At 48.4% G+C, this 19,619-nt stretch overlaps 1 protein-coding gene across 3 annotated transcripts in view; it reads right to left on the bottom strand.

The window, feature by feature from the left end:
• Nucleotides 1-19,619, bottom strand: part of CAMTA2 (calmodulin binding transcription activator 2) — a 183,702-nt gene that overhangs the window by 102,525 nt on the left and 61,558 nt on the right. For all 3 annotated transcript variants that reach the window (XM_068273892.1, XM_068273893.1, XM_068273894.1), the window contains exons 8-11: nucleotides 17,474-17,614; nucleotides 12,481-13,778; nucleotides 9,505-9,631; nucleotides 7,039-7,173 (exon numbers count right to left, since the gene is read on the bottom strand). In XM_068273892.1, coding sequence (XP_068129993.1) covers nucleotides 7,039-7,173; nucleotides 9,505-9,631; nucleotides 12,481-13,778; nucleotides 17,474-17,614 — 1,701 coding nt within the window. The remainder of the gene's footprint in view (nucleotides 1-7,038; nucleotides 7,174-9,504; nucleotides 9,632-12,480; nucleotides 13,779-17,473; nucleotides 17,615-19,619) is intronic.

Here is a 19,619-nt window from a genome sequence, read left to right as displayed (position 1 = left end):
CAATTCAGTACAAACACTAACAGATTATACTGTACATACTGTAGGCAAAGCTCAGCACACACTGCAGCTAGTTTACTATCAGTACAGGCACAGAGTAACAGCTTATACTGTACATTCTGGAGGTAGCAGATATCAGCACACATTGCAGCTAATTTAAGATCAGTACAGGCACAGAGTAACAGCTTATACTGTAAATACTGGAGGTAGCAGAGATCAGCACACTGCAGCTAGTTTACTATCAGTACAGGCACAGAGTAACAGCTTATACTGTAAATAGTGGAGGCAGCAGAGATCAGCACACACTGCAGCTAGCTTACTATCAGTTCAGGCACAAAGTAACAACTTATACTGTACATACTGGAGGCAGCAGAGATCAGCACACACTGCAGCTAGTTTACTATCAGTACAGGCACAGAGGAACAGCTTATACTGTATATACTATATACTGAAAGAAAAAACACGACTCCGGCACTCTACAGGAACTCTTCTTTTATTGAGGCCACAAAGCAACGATTGCAGAAAGAAAGCCCCTACTGTCTACAGCTGTTTCGCGTGAGGTTCACGCCTCTTCAGGACACCTGGGGCCTGTCAACCTTACTTCCTACCCCACCTATAAACAGGTAACCCCTCCCCCTCACCCACCTCTCTCTCACAGGGCAGGGTCAGGGGGGGGGGGGGGTCAATATAAGATCAGGAACATAGGTGGCAGTGTGGTCTATACTAAATTCCTATAGGGACCTATTTAAAAAAAGGCATTAGCCTCATCCATCTTATTGAAACCCAGATTCCCCAAAGCCTCAGTATGATAAATCATCCATGCTTCCCTTTTAGAGAGTCTATCATCTCTCAGCCCCCCTCTGCGGTCGCTCTGTACGACCTCCAGACCAGCGAAGGAGAGACAATCTGCATTACCCAAATGGGCCTCATTTACATGTTTTATCAATCGGGTAGCACCTACCCCATTTTTGATAGATCTTTTATGTTGAAGAAATCTCTCCTTCAGTGGCTGGACCGTCCTGCCAATGTAATAGCGGCCACAAGGACACCACACACAGCAAACGACAAACCGTGTACGGCAATTGATGAATTCTCTAATTTTCCAGGTAACCGGGCCAATCTGTACCGCCTTACCCTTTTTAATAAAGCGGCAGGCACTACAGTGCCCACAACCATAATTCCCCTCCCACTTTCTTTTAGTCAACCAGTTTCCAGACTCTTCCTCCCTCCTTTTTATGTCACTATGTACGGTACTTGCATTCTCCTAATTGTTTTCCCCCTCCTAAAGCGGACCCTCGGGGGAGATTCAGTTATGTCCTTCAGGTGTTTATCCAACCTAAGGATTCGCCATTGATTACGGACCGCTTGTCTAATCTTTTCCAGTGTTCTCCCCAGAATTTTTTTCCAGCCGGGTGGCATGAAATAGTAGCCGGGCGGGGCGAGATGAGAGAGTGCAGGGCTGGTGCTTCTCTGCACAACTTTGCTAACAACAGAGGAGGTGGTAAGCAGATGACAGCCGGTGGTCACCAAAACTAGCCGGGTGGAGCACCCGACTAAAAGAGCCCGGGGAGAACACTGTTTTCAGAGAGTGGGGAATAATCAAATACAAAATTACACCGATTGCCTGTAGATCGCAACCGATTTTTCCTAATGAGTAACTGGTCTCTTGGAACCTGCCGGGCTCTATTTAGGGCTTTGCTAACTGAATCTAGTTCATATCCTCTATTAATGAGACGCTCCCCCAGCTCGGCTGCTTGCTCCTCAAAGTCTAACTCATTTTTATTATTCCGCCTAAGGCGCAAGAATTGGCCATACGGGATGGCGTCCTTGACATGTCTGGGATGGTAACTAGCAAAGTGGAGCAAGCTATTCGTAGCAGTTTCCTTCCTAAAACCTTTAGTGGTCACCACCCGATCCTCAACAACCACCTTTAGGTCCAGGTACTCCACTTCCCTGTCACCAAAGTGTGAGGTGAAGCTCATATTGATTTGATTGGAGTTAATCCACTCCATAAATTTCAAAAATTCCACATGGTCACCATCCCAGACTACAAGGGCGTCATCCACGTATCGACGCCATAATTTACCGTATTTTTCGGACTATAAGACGCACCTTTTCTCCCCCAAAGGTGGGGGGGGGGAAAGTTGGTGCGTCTTATAGTCCGAATACTAAATTTTGTGACTGCCACTGTCCTTCCCCTTGACCCCTCTGGTGTCTGCTGTTATCCCCTCTGGTGTACACTGCCCCCCCCCCCCCCCTCTGGTATCGCTGTCCCCATCCCCGTGACCCCTTTGATGTCCTCTGTCCCTTTAACATAGATACTGTGAGCACCGCAGATTACTAGCAAGTACCGGTATATACACACCGAGGGAAGGGGCCACACATCTTCACATATCCCTCCTCCACGCCGGTGTCCTTTGCACACCGCCCCCTGCCTGATTGGGTATTGCGTTTTGATGCTGTGTGGCTCCTTCCCGTGTTCTGAAAAAACTTGCCGGTAACCTGCAGCGTTCTCTATCGGGGGGATAGAGAACGCTGCAGGTTACCGGCAAGTTTTTTCAGAACACGGGAAGGAGCCACACAGCATCAAAACGCAATACCCAATCAGGCAGGGGGCGCTGTGCGAGCCGGCCAATCACAGCACTCTCTTCTCACTGCTTCCTCCCAATCACCAGCCCGGCTGATAGAGCCCTTGTCCCGCCCTCAAGACTGTCGGGAAGTCTGTGATTGGCCGGCTCGTGCAGCGCCCCCTGCCTGATCGGGCATTGCATTCTGAAGCTGTGTGGCTCCTTCCCGTGTTCTGAAAAAACATGCCGGTAAGCTTTAGCGTTTTCCGTCTGGGGGCAAAGGACACCGAAGTGGATGAGGGATATGTGAAGATGTGTGGCCCCTTCCCTCAGTGTGTATATACCGGTACTTGCTAGTAATCTGCAGCACTCTCGTTATCTATTTTAAAGGGACAGAGGCCAGCAGAGGGGTCACGAGGATGGGGACATCGATACCAGAGGGGGGGGGGACAGTATACACCAGAGGGGATGACAGACACCAGAGGGGTCACGGTAATGGGGGACAGCGATACCAGAGAGGGGGGTGGGGGACAGTGTACACCAGAGGGGATGATGGGCAGGGGACAGGGATACCAAAGGGGGGATAGTGTACCCCAGTGGGAATGATGAGCAGGGGACAGCAGACACCAGAGGGGGGCAGCAGACACCAGAGGGGGAACAGTGTACCCCAGAGGGGATGATGGGCAGGGACAGCAGACACCAGAGGGGGGGACAGCAGACACCAGAGGGGGGGTTGGGGGGACAGTGTACGCCAGAGTGGATGATGGGCAGGGGGACAGTGATACCCGAGGGGGCCAAAGACAGGTGGAAGGGACACAGAATGCTGGAAGCCACCTGCTGGCATTGGTAATGAAAAGCATCATCTCTCCAGCAAGGCACCTTCCTGGTAGCACTGTCTTCCTCTCCATATTAGGGTGCGATCATCCTAATGGCCAGCCAGCTGAGAGGCTGATTTCTTTGCGATCTGCTGCTATAGACAGGACTCAGCTGAAGAGCTGCTAAAGGAGCTAATTAGTTAATGGCAATAGTTTGCAGTTTCTGTGATTTTATCAGAGAAGCCACTGGAGGACAGAGTATGCAGGGACAGAGGAGGATATGGGGGATACAGGAGGAAATAAGGACACAAGATGTACAAGGAAGGCACAAGGGGGACAATAATTGGGGCAGAACATATACAAGATGCTCTTGGACCATGGACGCACCAGGTTTAGTATAATTTTTTTTCTCCATGATTTCTATGCTCTAAACTTGGGTGCGTCTTATAGTCCGGAGCGTCTTATAGTCCGAAAAATACGGTAATCTGGCTTCGGAAGGGATTTACAGGGGACCAAATGGTCTCGTCCTCCCAAACCGATAAGAAAAGATTCGAATAGGTTGGGGCCACAGGGGTCCCCATTGCTGTTCCTGATACTTGCTTATACCATTTTTGATTGAACATAAAATAATTTTGTTCTAGAATAAATTGCATACACTCACACAGGTAATCAGAGAACTCATCACATTTACCGTATCTATCCAATACGTTGGCCAATGCATGTAACCCTGCCGTATGTGGGATTCGGCTATATAAACTGACCACATCAATTGTGGCCAGATGATAGCCCTCCTTCCACTCAAAAGTATCCAATGTATTCAAAATATCAACTGTGTCCTGAACAAGAGATTTAACCATCCTGAGGCACGGTCTCAACCTATAATCAAGGTACCTTGACAGCACCTCCGTTAGCGAACTCACCCCGGAGACAATCGGTCTCCCCGGTGGGTTCACCAACGTTTTGTGCACCTTTGGCAGATAATACCAAATGGGGAATCTGGGTTTCTCCACAAAAAATTCCTCCCCCAATTTGTGACTCAAAAATCCCAATTCTACTCCTTTCTTCAAGAGGGCTCTCATCTTTCCCTTGTCGTTCTCAATTGGGTTTGATTTTAATTCCACATAGGTCGAGGTGTCCTGTATATACTGGAGGCAGCAGAGATCAGCACACACTGCTGCTAGTTTACTATCAGTACAGGTATAGAGCAACAGCATATACTGCATATACTGTAGGTAGCAGAGATCAGCACACGCTGCACCTAGTTTACTATCAGTACAGGCACAGAGCAACAGCTTATACTGCATATACTGGAGGTAGCAGAGATCAGCACACGCTGCACCTAGTTTACTATCAGTACAGGCACAGAGTAACAGCTTATACTGTACATACTGGAGGTAGCAGAGATCAGCACACGCTGCAGCTAGTTTACTATCAGTACAGGTACAGAGTAACAGCTTATACTGTACATACTGGAGGCAGCAGAGATCAGCACACACTGCAGCTAGTTTACTATCAGTACAGGCACAGAGTAACAGCTTATACTGCACATACTGGAGGTAGCAGAGATCAGTACACGCTGCACCTAGTTTACTATCAGTACAGGCACAGAGTAATAGCTTATACTGTACATACTGGAGGCAGCAGAGATCAGCACACACTGCAGCTAGTTTACTATCAGTACAGGCACAGAGTAACAGCTTATACTGTATATACTGGAGGTAGCAGAGGTCAGCACACACTGCAGCTAGTTTACTATCAGTACAGGCACAGAGTAACAGCTTATACTGTATATACTGGAGGTAGCAGAGATCAGCACACACTGCAGCTAGTTTACTATCAGTACAGGCACAGAGTAACAGCTTATACTGTATATACTGGAGGTAGCAGAGATCAGCACACACTGCAGCTAGTTTACTATTAGTACAGGCACAGGGCAACAGCTTATACTGCACATACTGGAGGTAGCAGAGATCAGCACACACTGCAGCTAATTTACTATCTGTACAGGTACAGAATAATGCCTGGGACACACTATGCATTTCCGTGAGATTGAGGGCTCAAGTCGATTATAATCGACAGGTCCGATTAGGTTTCTGTTCAGTTTTCCGATCAATTTTGTACAGGTGTGATTGGAAATGGATTGGGAAAACGATTGTAAATCTTATCAGACCTGTCTGCAATTACTCATTCAACCTGTTGATGTGATGGGAAATTGCATGGTGTGTACCAGACATAATCGCTTATACTGTACAGAATGCTCTGGCAGGAGAATTCCGCATAGCTAAACAGCCTAGGCTACACATCACTGGGAGGATACAGATATAGGAAGTTTTTCTACTGCTAAAACCAGAATAATTATCAGAAAAAGTGGGTATCCTGAATATATTACTGCATTCTACTATACACCACTACAGGGCCTCTTTACTGTATTCTGCTATATGTCACTACAGGGCCTCTTTACTGCACTCTGCTATATGTCACTACGGGGCCTCTTTACTGCACTCTGCTATATGTCACTACAGGGCCTCATTACTGCATTCTGCTATATGTCACTACAGGGCCTCTCTACTGCATTCTGCTATACGCCACTACAGGGCCTCTTTACTGCATTCTGCTATATGTCACTACAGGGCCTCTCTACTGCCTTCTGCTATATGTCACTACAGGGTCTCTTTACTGCCTTCTGCTATATGTCACTACAGGGCCTCTTTACTGCATTCTGCTATATGTCACTACAGGGCCTCTCTACTGCATTCTGCTATATGTCACTACAGGACCTCTTTACTGCATTCTACTATATGTCACTACAGGGCCTCTTTACTGCATTCTGCTATATGTCACTACAGGGCCTCTTTACTGCATTCTGCTATATGCCACTACAGGGCCTCTTTACTGCATTCTGCTATATGTCACTACAGGGCCTCTTTACTGCATTCTGCTATATGCCACTACAGGGCCTCTTTACTGCATTCTGCTATATGTCACTACAGGGCCTCTTTACTGCATTCCCCTATCTGTCACTACAGGGCCTCTTTACTGCATTCTGCTATATGTCACTACAGGGCCTCTTTACTGCATTCTACTATATGTCACTACAGGGCCTCTTTACTGCATTCTGCTATATGTCACTACAGGGCCTCGTTACTGCATTCCACTATATGTCACTACAGGGCCTCTGTACTGCATTCTGCTATATGTCACTACAGGGCCTCTGTACTGCATTCTGCTATATGTCACTACAGGGCCTCTTTACTGCATTCCACTATATGTCACTACAGGGCCTCTGTACTGCATTCTGCTATATGTCACTACAGGGCCTCTGTACTGCATTCTGCTATATGTCACTACAGGGCCTCTGTACTGCATTCTACTATACACCACTACAGGGCCTCTTTAACAAGAGACTAGGAAACAGTTGGTTGATGAGACTAATCAACTTTTCAGCAAAACTCTTCTTCAAAATGTACCTTTCCATTTTAGCTGGCCAACAATGTATAATAACTACCAGAAGACAACTGCTCTTTCCCTGACTTGTAACTATGACTACAGCGTGCAGTGCACAGACAGGATGTCCCATAATGCTCCACATTCCCTCACCCCCTGCCCTTGTGACTGGCTTACTGCTTCTCCCAGAAACACACAGAGCGGGGTCTACTCACCGTCCAGGGAGAGCCAGTCCAGCTGGGTGCTGGGCAGAGACAGGAAGTTCCGGGCTCGATACTCAAAGATGACGGAGTGCGAGATGACCTGCTGGTGCTGGATGACCTGCAGAGTGACCAGGCCAGCTTCATGTGCTGAAAACCAGGAGGGGTCAGAATGAGAAGGGTGTCACTATCTACATACCCAGGAGCCCAACACACATACATGTACCACGTGTGGCCATAGAGCAGGCATGGGCAAACGCGGCCCTCCAGCTGTTGCAGAACTACAAGTCCCACAATGCATTGCAGGAGTCTGAAAGCCACAGTCAATACTCATTAAGGCAAATGCATTGTGGGACTTGTAGTTTCATAACAGCTGTAGGGCCAAGTTTGCCCATGCCTGCCATACAGTCTCTGATACGCCAATACACACTACAGTACTAGAGGAGCAGGAATAATTAGCATCTCTTTAAAGGATACCCAAGATGACATGTGACATGATGAGATAGACATGGGTATGTACAGTGCCAAGCACGCAAATAACTAGGCTGTGTTCCTTTTTTTCTTTCTCTGTGTGAAAGAGTTAAATATCAGGTATGTAAGTGGCTGACTCAGTCCTGACTCAGACAGGAAGTGACTACAGTGGGACCCTCACTGATAAGAAATTCCAACTATAAAACACTTTCCTAGCAGAAAATGGCTTTTGAGAGCAGGAAAGAGATAAAAGGGGGAATTTCTTATCAGTGAGGGTCACACTGTAGTCACTTCCTGTCTGAGTCAGGACTGAGTCAGCCACTTACATACCTGATATTTAACTCTTTCAGGCAGAGAAAGAAAAAAAGGAAAACAGCATAGTTATTTGTGTGCTAGGCACTGTACATACACATGTCTATCTCATTATGTCACATGTCACTTCGGGTGTCCTTTAACCATCTCTGCTGGCAGCCAAAGTCCAGCCACTTGTACTCTGCCCATTGCTGAATATGACTATACAATCAGCTTCTGCTTTCTGGGGAAAACATATGAACTGCTGCTGCTTTATGTTCCCTATAAACTTAAAGGGAAGTTTAAAGAGAACCCGAGGTGTGTTTAAAGAATGTTATCTGCATACAGAGGCTGGATCTGCCTATACAGCCCAGCCTCTGTTGCTATCCCAAACCCCACTAAGGTCCCCCTGCACTCTGCAATCCCTCATAAATCACAGCCGTGCTGTGAGGCTGTGTTTACATCTGTAGTGTCAGTCTCAGCTGCTCCCCCGCCTCCTGCATAGCTCCGGTCCCTGCCCCCGTTCCTTCCCTCCAATCAGCAGGAAGGGAAGGGATGCAGGCGGGGACTGGAGTTCTGCAGGAGGCGGGGAGAGCAGCAGACTGACACTATAGAGATAAACACAGTCAGCTCTGACAAGCTGTGTGTCAGCAGCGTGGCTGTGATTTATGGGGGATTGCAGAGTGCAGGGGGACCTTAGGGGGGTTTGGGATAGCAACAGAGGCTGGGCTGTATAGGCAGATCCAGCCTCTGTATGCAGATAATATTCTTCAAACCCACCTCGGGTTCTCTTTAAGTGAAATAAAAAATGTTGTTAACTTACCTGGGGTTTCTTCCAGCTCCCTGGACTTGTACTGTGCCCACAACATCCTCCAGATCCCCTCTGGACAGCAGCGATGACCCCTCCCTGCATGTGCGGCCCCGAGCCATGCGCCTGCCGCCAGGGGTGTTCTGCTCTTGCGCAATAGCAAATTACGCGTACTGCGCATGTGCAGAACGCTCCCGGCTGCAAGCGTGCTGCATGGGGCCACGCATGCCCAGTAGCCGCCAACAGGCCAGCTTTGCGGAGGTCGCTGCTGGCCGGAAGGAATCAGAACGAGGTTGTGGGCACAGGAAGAGTCCAGGGAGCTAGAGGAAACTTCCCTTTAAAGTGGATCCCAGATAAACTTTTACTTATTGCATAATTGTGTTCCTTTCATAAAGTTTATAGGGCATTTCTCAAGCCAAATACTTTTTTTGTTTTGTTTTAATACTTATTCCCTATAAACTAAACAAGCCTCGCCCACAGCTCCTTTTGTGCCTTGGCACTGCAGCAAGGGCTTATGGGAGCTCAGTCTGGGCAGGAGGAGGAGGGGGTTACTAGCCAGAGATTTCAGAGGCAGAGGGGAGGAGGGAGTAGGAGAGGGGACTGAATTTACACACAGGCAAGCTGATAGCATCTCCAGCCCTCAGCCTGTGACAATGTGACAAACAGAACATGGCTGCTGTCATTGTATCACAGGAATAAATAATCATAAACTGTTGAAGCTGTTTGCAGCTAGATTTGCTGTGTAAACTATCTAAACTGTACATAAGATATATAGACAAGTTACTTGGTATAGTTAGTTTTTCATCTCGGATCCGCTTTAAAGACTTGCCTAACTTACACAAAACACCCAATAATCAAGTACTGAGAAGACAGTGTAAAGCCTCTAGACACAGCATGGATCCTGCTCTGACCTGGGCAGTAGCAGCGCAGGACTCCTGATTGGATGAGAGATGCCGGCACGGTCACATGATCAAACACGCAGGAGTAGGAGTCAGTGTCCTCCAACCACGGCCCGGTGATGAGAATCTTCACACCGCCCTGCAGGGGAGAGAACAGACGAGAGCGTCAGGAGAGGACAGGTGCATATAATGAGGAGGATAGTGGGGAAAACAAGTATGGAGAGATGTACAAATGGCTTACAGTGACACTGAATCGGGAACTTATAATCTAATGAATTGTATGTGTGTAGTATGGATAAGAAATAGAACATTAGTAACAAAGAAAAGAGTCTCATTTTGATTTTCAGTTATATAGCTTTATTTATAACATTGCATCATTCTGTCATATTTGCGGTTTTAAAACCACACGCGGTCTTAAAGGGACTTAAAGGGAACTGAAACATTAGAAAGATGTTATACATACCTGGGGCTTCCTCCAGCCCCATCCGCTCCGATCGCTCCCACGCCACCGTCCTCCGCTGCCCGCAGCTTCGGTAATCGGGTCCTGTCACTGACGTCATCAGAGCCAGGCTACGCAGGAGAAGTGCGGCCTCTACGTATCTCTGCGGCGGCTGCTGGAGAGATATGCAAACAGCGCACTTCTTCTACGTCAGACTGTCCCCGACTTACGGAAGTGACGGGACCCGGAGTTGCAGGTAGGGGAGGAGGGCGGCGTGGGAGCGATCAGAGCGGATGGGGCTGGAGGAAGCCCCAGGTATGTATAAATCATTTTAATGATCAGCTCTGGTACACTTTAAACTATCAGAGCTGCGTGCGCAATATGCTCGTTCCGCTTCCCGGTGGCCGTGCAGTGATGTCACAGGGCAGGAGCGCGCTCGCTCCCCCCGCATCTCCAATCAGCAAGCACGTTGGGACGCAGGAGTGAGCGTGCTACTGTCCTGTGACATCAATGCGCGTCCACAGGGGAGCGGAACGAAACATATTGCGCATGCGAGGTGCAAAGTCCGGGGTTGGACTTGCCCATGTCACTGAGGAGAACGGGACTCAGCAGAGAGGAACGGCAAGTGACGGAGGCAATTAGGAGGACGGATAAGTATTTGATTATGCCCCCCTACCCACTGCACCATCACTTTTTACCAGAGCCTTTTGGCTCTGGTATCCTTTAAGCTATAAAATAAAGCAGAAATAATGTCCCTTTGACCTTTCCTGCAGTAAAACCTTATCTCAAGCTGTCCCTGACTGTTTCTTGGCTGCTTCAGAAAACAGAACTCTATGCAACCCAGTACATCGAATAGCTCAGAGAAGCTCTGTTGCATAGATAACTGACGTTTCTTAACTCTTCCTGTACTGGAAAACATCACGAGACTCTTTCCCTTGCTACTAATGTTCCATTAGTTATCTGTATTACACATACAATATATTATCTCTTTCACTCAAGATTTGCTTTAATAGTATATGGCCTTATTAACTACTTTCGGGCAGCGGGGATTAAACTCTATGACCTGTTTAGATGCTGTCATTCCTGCCAGGGCGTAGATTTCACATCACCGCTGAACATTCTCATCAGTGTCCCCCCCACGTCTCTATGAGTCCTGTGAGCAGGTGAGGAGCCGATTTCATTGGTTCCTGACCCTGTCATCAATGTAAGCAACGCCCATTGGCTTACACTGATCACATGGTCAGGAGCCAATGAAAGAGGCTCCTAAACTGGCTCACACAGCTCTGCAGTCATAGTGACGGCGGAGAGGGTGGCCTGAGGCTCCAGCCGTGCGGCGTGGATGACGGTTGCGGCGGGTATGCACGGCGATTTGTCGTTATGTGGCGGTTACTGGTACCAGCGGTCTCTGGTCCTCAAGAGGGCAAATACCGCTGGTACTGAAGGGGTTAAAGTGGTATAGAAACCGGGATGAGGGGATGGGGACAGATGGCATGTTCTCTGCCTCATGACATGTCTCTGCCCCCAAGATTAGCGACAATATTTGTCACTATCTCGGAGGTAAACAGAGGGAGAGGGATTCCCTGTTCAAAACGTTCCTACAGGGTTTCCAGAGCTGTCCCTGGCCGCACCCCCTGTCGTTCCTCCGCCTCCCTGCACGCTATGAGAGACACACAGTCTCTCCTTGCAGCGTCGTGACCTATAGGTCATAAAAGTGAAAGTGGGCCATTGCGGCCCACAGGAGCGGCGGGGAGTGGTGGTTTTTGCAGCTACCTGATCCAGCCTCTCGGATCATATAGCCTACTTTTTTTTTTTTTTTAGTCACCTCAGGTTCTCTTTAAATCTCATCTGTGTTCTAAAACATTAAACATGGCATAAAAATAGTAGCAACAAACAGTTACTTTCCAGTTTAATGGAAAGGTTAATACTAAAAATTCTATTTCACTCAAAAACCCTTTGATATGGCTTCTGTTGCTGTACCAAAATTATCAAATTGTGCTGAGGGGTAGTAAGCTGTGTAAACAATGCAGAATAGCTTCAGCTGTATCCAGGGGGGGGGGGGAGGCAGAGAACTTGCTCTACTTTGTTTGCTCAGTAATGACTTAGTTACAAGACAATCTGATCATTTGTAATGCAATGATATTGGTTCGCTTTAGTGAGCATGGCATGCCCTTCAAGTGATATAATGCAGCCTTTTCATAGTACATACAGCCTGAAGGCCCGAATCAATTAAATTCAGCTGAGATGGCCAATAATGACTACCTCTGCCGATGATTCGGGGTGTGTACAGCGCCTATCTCTCCCCCCACCGATGGCCGCCAGGTGGATCAATTTTGGCGAGCGACGGCCGATAGCTTTGTTTACCCTCAGATTTTTTATGTCATTATTAATTTAATTCCAAGGGCTAATCTTCTAACTATAAACCAGCAGATCTGGATGTACAGTTGGATAAATGGCTGTATATTTAGGTTGTGTCTGTTGTATAAACCAGTGGACCAGCCATATTCAGTTGGATAAATAGCTAATGAAAAACTAAAAATGTAGACCAGTACCTCTGGGTAGGACCACTCCGGTGAGAAGTCTGTGATCCCAACAAGTCCTAATGATCCGTCTACCGTTTCAGAGAACGAGTCGGGGACAGCGATGGTTCCGGTAGTCATCGCCTCAATCTGCTGCGGCTGTGGTTGCTGCGTCGGTTGTGGATGATGTGGCTGTTGTCCGTAGACCGCTTGGACGGGAGAAGAACTGGCTTGCGGGTCTCCGAACTGCTCGTACCCCCCTGGAGCGGCCTCCTCAGTTATCAGGTCAGAGATGAGGTCCGGAAACTGACTGTCGAAGGAGATGTTAAAGTTCTCTGCAGAGAGCTCCATGTGGACGCTGGAAGCGCCGGAGGAGGAGCTCAAGTCGTTCTGGATGATGGAGTAAAGGTCATTCAGGTGGTTTCCTGCAGCTTCACTGTCTTCCTGGACTTCTACTGTGGACACTACTTCTGCCTTGACCTCATCGCTGGAGCTGACCTGTCCTTCCCTGGTTTCGTCCATCTCAACCTCTGAGCTGTGGCTGATGCCTTCCTCCTTGTGGCTTTCTTCTTCCATCTCCGTCTTGTCCACATCTGGCTTCTCCTCGTCCACCTTGGAAACTAGATCTGACGGCGTTAATTCACTCGATTCCATAAGACTACTGACTTGGGAACAGGTCACCACGCCATCGCTAGTTTCAGTCTTAAACTGCTCCGCTTTAGAGGCACCCCCGTATGTCTGTCCCTCCTTTGGACTGTTGAGGAAAGAGTCAGGGTCAAAAGCTCCAGAGCTCCCCCCAGGAGCTGCCTCCATTGCTACCTCCAAGCTATGGGAGGAGGACAGCAAGAGGCCCTCCACGGGTGAGGGCAGCAGGGAGATGCCGACAGGGATGGTGGCCGGTTGGGTTGTGGCGTCAGCTGGTATCAGGTGTTGGCTAGGGGTCAGTGCTAGAGGCTTCTCAGGGATCCCGGTCATCACCAGCACTGCGCTGATGCCGGGGATGCCGGGAACGCCAGGAGTGGTGGTTATGGTGACCCCGGCCAGATCTCGGTCAGTGTAGAAGCCATTGGCGAGTGCCAGAGGTGGGGAGGTTTGGGTGGTGTCCGGAACATCAGAGAAGGAATGTGAGGAGCTGGCGTCGCTTCCCAAAGGCGTTTTCCCTCCTTTACTCCCGGACCTCCGGTCTTTGCCTTGGTCGGGCTCTGAGGAGGACGAGGAGATGTTCTGGACCTCGGTCAGGGCAGGGAACGGGCACAATCGAGGCTCCACCTTTGGAGAGATGATGCGGTGCTTCGTGCTGGTACATTTGTGAGGAACGCCACCTGCAGATCCTACCAAAGAAACAAACGCAGATTTAGAAGACTTCCACAGATTTCTGCAAAGCTTTTACAAAGAAACCTAAACAGAAAAAAACTTTAAAAGTGCCCAACCAGCTGCTGATTCTTCCGCATAATCACCCCACGTGGCTGCGGCATGTAGCTGTGGCATGTGTGACGTTACACATGTACCACTTGCTATATGCCAACAGCCACGTGGGGCACGAAAGCAGAAGAATGAGCGGTCGGACACTCGCAGCGGCCAGACAGGTGAGATACTTTAACCAGTTAACGCCCATCGACAGCATTAAGTGTATGGCCATGCACGTCCCCCGAGGGCATAGTCTAATCCACTGCTAATGCAAAACGATCGTTTTAAAACGTCCATTTTACATTAACTAGTTAAAGCATGAGCTAATTAATTAAATTAATTAAACATTTAATTAACGTTTGGGGGACAGTGGCCAGGGGTTCCGTTGCGTTTGTCACTCTTTCTGATATCTCACTTTACCTACTTGTCGCACGTCATGCAGTATATTCACGGCCTGGAAAAGGTCGCCGGGTGCACCAGGGCCGTGAATACAAGTCTGCAGCGGCGTGTGGCCACCGCTCGCTCCTGTGCGCAAGTTCGCGCCGCCGTTATCCCCGGTTAGCGGGGAGATGAATGAATGGAAATTCAGTTCCCATTCATTTATCTAAGTTCCCGATTCAATGAATGCCGGCATCTATGAGACACCTGCATTCATTGTAACTTTCCTGTTGTGAAGTGCCAGTATTCCGATTCACGTCCTTACGTACTTTAATCGGAAAAGATGACTGAGGACATCTTGTGGCCAAATAGTAAATTACACTAAAATGTATTTTTATTTAATAAAAATCCCCACACTGAGTTTTATAATTAACTATTTCCCTCCCATACCCTCCCATAGTAGCCAAACTTTTTTTTTGTATAGGAAATATATATATATATATATATATATATATATATATATATATATATATATATATTATATGCACTTTTATTTCCAAATAAAATATGGGGGCCATACATTGTACTATGGAAAATTTTTAAAGGTTGCAAAAACCGGGACAAATGGGCAAATCAAATGTGTGGCTTTTATCCACAGAATAACGTTTTATGTTAACACTATAATGGCGAAAACTGAGAAATAATGCATTTTTTAAAATGTATTTCTTATTATTCCAATTAAAATGTGTTTAGGATAAAGGAATTCTTAGCATACTGTAACTCCCAAAGAAAGCCTAATTGGTGGTGAGAAAAACAAGATATAGATCATTTCACTGTGATTAGTAGTGATTAAGTTATTGGCGAAAGGAAAGGAGGAGCGCTGACAGGTGAAAATTGCTCTGATCCACAAGGGGAAAAAACCCTCAGTGGTCAAGTAGTTAAATCATATAGTAAGGGAGTAATTATATCTTACCTCCATCAATGAACAAACCACATAGATAGTAATAATTGTAATGATGCACAACAAAGACAACACGTTTTACGGGTACTGGCCCGCTTCCTCAGGTAAATAAAAAGTGCCTAAGTCTGCAGCAGTTGCAAGTACCCGTGAAACGTGTTGTCTTTGTTCTGCATCATTAAAATTATTACTACCTATGTGGTTTGTTCATTGATGGAGGTAAGATATAATTACTTCCTTACTATAGGATTAAAAGTTTAGAGATATTCTGGGCGCCTCCTACAAGTCTTTTTAGCTATTGAGACGTCACGCACTCACCCACGTTAGCGGGGCCGAGGGTTAGCCTGGTGGGTCTCCAGTGTACAGGCACAGAGGTTAGTGTTGCAGAGACAGGTGTGGGAGCAGGGGCATTGGCTTGGCCTGGGTCTCCAGTGTACACTCACCGAGGTTAGTGTTGCAGAGACAGGTGTGGGGCGGAGGCGTGGCCTGGTGGGTCTCCAGTGTACACTCACCGAGATTAATGTTGCAGAGACAGGTGTGGGTGCGGGGCAGTGGCTTGGCCTGGTGGGTCTCCAGTGTACACTCACAGAGGTTAGTGTTGCAGAGACAGTTGCGGGGCGGAGGCGTGGCCTGGTGGGTCTCCAGTGTACACTCACAGAGGTTAGTGTTGCAGAGACAGGAGTGGGGCAGTGGCTTGGCCTGGTGGGTCTCCAGTGTACACTCAACGAGGTTAGTGTTGCAGAGACAGGTGTGGGGCGCAGGCTTAGCCTGGTGGGTCTCCAGTGTACACTCACCGAGGTTAGTGCTGTAGAGACAGGCGTGGGAGCGGGGCAGTGGCTTGGCCTGGGTCTCCAGTGTACACTCACCTAGGTCAGTAGTGTTGCAGAGACAGGAGTGGGGCAGTGGCTTGGCCTGGTGGGTCTCCAGTGTACACTCAACGAGGTTAGTGTTGCAGAGACAGGTGTGGGGCGCAGGCTTAGCCTGGTGGGTCTCCAGTGTACACTCACCGAGGTTAGTGCTGTAGAGACAGGTGTGGGTGTGGGGCGGTGGCTTGGCCTGGTGGGTCTCCAGTGTACACTCACAGAGGTTAGTGTTGCAGAGACAGGTGCGGGGCGAAGGCTTGGCCTGGTGGGTCTCCAGTGTACACTCACAGAGGTTAGTGTTGCAGAGACAGGTGTGGGGCGGAGGCATGACCTGGTGGGTCTCCAGTGTACACTCACCGAGGTTAGTGTTGCAGAGACAGGTGTGGGTGCGGGGCAGTGGCTTCACCTGCTGTGTCTCCAGTGTACACTTACCAAGGTTAGTGTTGTAGAGACAGGTATGGGTGTGGGGCAGAGGCTTGGTGGGTCACCCAGTGTACACTCACTGGGGTTAGTGTTGCAGAGACAGGTGTGGGGCGGAGGCTTAGCCTGGTGGGTCTCCAGTGTACACTCACAGATGTTAGTGCTGCAGAGACAGGTGTGGGTTCGGGGTGGTGGCTTCACCTGCTGTGTCTCCAGTGTACACTCACCGAGGTTAGTGTTGCAGAGACGGGGCGGGGCGGAGGCGTGGCCTGGTGGGTCTCCAGTGTACACTCACCGAGGTTAGTGCTGCAGAGACAGGTGTGGGACGGAGGCGTGACCTTGTGGGTCTCCAGTGTACACTCACCGAGGATAGTGTTACAGAGACAGGTATGGGTGTGGGGAAGTGGCTTTGCCTGGGTCTCCAGTGTACACTCACCGAGGTTAGTGTTGCAGAGACAGGTGTGGGGCGGAGGCGTGGCCTGGTGGGTCTCCAGTGTACACTCACCGAGGATAGTGTTGCAGAGACAGGCGTGGGAGCGGGGCATTGGCTTGGCCTGGGTCTCCAGTGTACACTCACCGAGGTTAGTGTTACAGAGACAGGTATGGGTGTGGGGAAGTGGCTTTGCCTGGGTCTCCAGTGTACACTCACCGAGGTTAGTGTTGCAGCGGCAGGTTTGGGGCGGAGGCGTGGCCTGGTGGGTCTCCAGTGTACACTCACCGAGGATAGTGTTGCAGAGACAGGCGTGGGAGCGGGGCATTGGCTTGGCCTGGGTCTCCAGTGTACACTCACCGAGGTTAGTGTTGCAGCGGCAGGTTTGGGGCGGAGGCGTGGCCTGGTGGGTCTCCAGTGTACACTCACCGAGGATAGTGTTGCAGAGACAGGCGTGGGAGCGGGGCATTGGCTTGGCCTGGGTCTCCAGTGTACACTCACCGAGGTTAGTGTTGCAGCGACAGGTTTGGGGCGGAGGCGTGGCCTGGTGGGTCTCCAGTGTACACTCACCGAGGTTGGTGTTGCAGAGACAGGTGTGGGTGCGGGGAGGTGGCTTGGCCTGGTGGGTCTCCAGCGTTTGCTGCACCAGTTGCTCTATGGAGAACTCGCTTGTCCCGTTCCCGTTACTGCAGGACCACTTTATGCCGTGAACTGCGGAGATAAGACAAAGAGAACCGGTCACTATCATTACTAGGATATCGTCTTACCTTTCACTATTCCCATATCATCATTAGCCTTTCACAATTGCTTTAGATTGTAAGCCTGTCCGATCTGCCTCCAACTAAGAGAGAGAGAGATCGATTTCGAGTTGGAATCAGTTGCTGGCAATCAGCAGAGTAGACTTTCTTGTCCAATCAAGCGCTTCTTTTTAGACAAAGGTCACACTTATTAGAATTTGTGTGCGAATTGTGAAAACACGTTTGCAGCAGATGTAATGCAGTTTAGTGGCATCGCATTATATTTACAAATTCACTAGTACTGGCATTTGCTAATTTTCTGCAGTTAAAACTCGGAAAGCGGGTCTGCTTTTTTCCCGGTGCGATGTGCAATTTGTAGAACAATGGAAGCCTGTAGGAATGCAAATATGTGCATATAAATTGCTCGTTTTGCATGAAAATTTGCGTGCGATTTTTAAGTTAATTTGATGTACTTTCATGTAACTTGGCTTCATTGATATTCACAGAAAAACAACAACGTACCTTTTCAACGGAATCTAAAAATTGCAAAAATGCGCACAAAAATGTGTTAAATTTGAATAAAACACAGAATTGTGCATGCAGAAAACAGCGTGCTTTTTCGGCAGGGAGAAGTGTGATCGCCCCTTAGTGGCCATGTGCAGCTTATATAAGCCGAGCCGAACATTTATATAGCGCTTTTCTCCTTTCGGACTCAAAGCGCTCAAGAGCTGCAGCCACTGGGACGCACTCAGGAGGCCACCCTGCAGTGTTAGGGAGTCTTGCCTTGAACTCCTTACTGAATAGGCACTGACCCTTAGCCAGGATTCTAACCCTGGTCTCCCATGTCAAAGGCAGTGCCCTTCACCAGTACTCTTTCTCACGAATACACAGCAGTGTTCTCCCCGGGCTCTTTTGGCCGGGTGCTCCACCCGGCTAATTTTAGTGAGCACCCGGCTGTCATCCGCTCCTCTCCTCATCCTCCTCCTATGCTGTAAGCAGATTTGTGCCAGCACTGCATTCCCCCATTGTGCTCCACCCAGCTACTTTTTCATGCCACCCGGCTGGAAAAAAATTCTGGGGAGATCGCTGCCCAGTGTTTTTGCACTCCTGCATGGCTACCATTGTTCAACCGCAAGGGCAATACTAAACTAGTCCAGAATGGAGAACAAAGAACTAGAGGCAACAACCTGAAGGCAACGAGCAGAAGCAAAAGTGCGTACACACATCCAATCTTGATTGGCCAATATTACCGCCTCTATACAGTGTAAGTGCCAACAAATTTGATTACTATAAACAGATTGTGTAGTTAAGCTCTCGGGCTACATGGAGGTGGAAACATTTCCCAATCAAAACAGGATGTGTGTTCCAAGCTTAAAGTGAACCGGAGAGGAAGCACCCTCACGTATTTTACCATATATATCAGTGGGAACATTAGAGAAAACACCTACCCTGCTCTCTGTTTCATCCTTCACTGCTCAGCCTGCTTGTTATCAGCCCTGATAAAATCCCTGACTGAGCATTCAGTCTGGCTTTGCTCAGGAATCATTATAGCTGAGTCTGTCTTCTCTGATGTCTTTTCAAGTCCAAGCCTGCCCCCTTCTGCCTCTGCTATAATGACTCAGCTATAATGATTCCTGAGCAAATCCAGACTGAATGCTCAGTCGGGGGATTTTATCAGGGCTGGTAACAAGCAGGCTGAGCAGTGAAGAATGAAACAGAGAGCAGGGTAGGTGTTTTCTCTAATGTTCCCACTGATATAAATGGTAAAATATGTGAGGGTGCTTCGTCTCTGGTTCCCTTTAAGCTTCATCCTATTAATCATATTCTTTTTTTTTTTATTGACTTCAGGCATACTTTAACATCTTCTTAAAGTGACATGATAAACATATACACATATAGTACTAGCCCTACTAAGAAATTATTAGACGCCTGTTAAAGTTGTTATCTATGCAGAAAAGCTTTTCGCACAGCTTGTGGAA

This window comes from Hyperolius riggenbachi, chromosome 3 (genome assembly GCF_040937935.1).
Source record: "Hyperolius riggenbachi isolate aHypRig1 chromosome 3, aHypRig1.pri, whole genome shotgun sequence".
NCBI classification, from domain to species: Eukaryota; Metazoa; Chordata; class Amphibia; order Anura; family Hyperoliidae; genus Hyperolius; species Hyperolius riggenbachi.
This window is presented reverse-complemented; position numbering and strand designations above follow the sequence as displayed.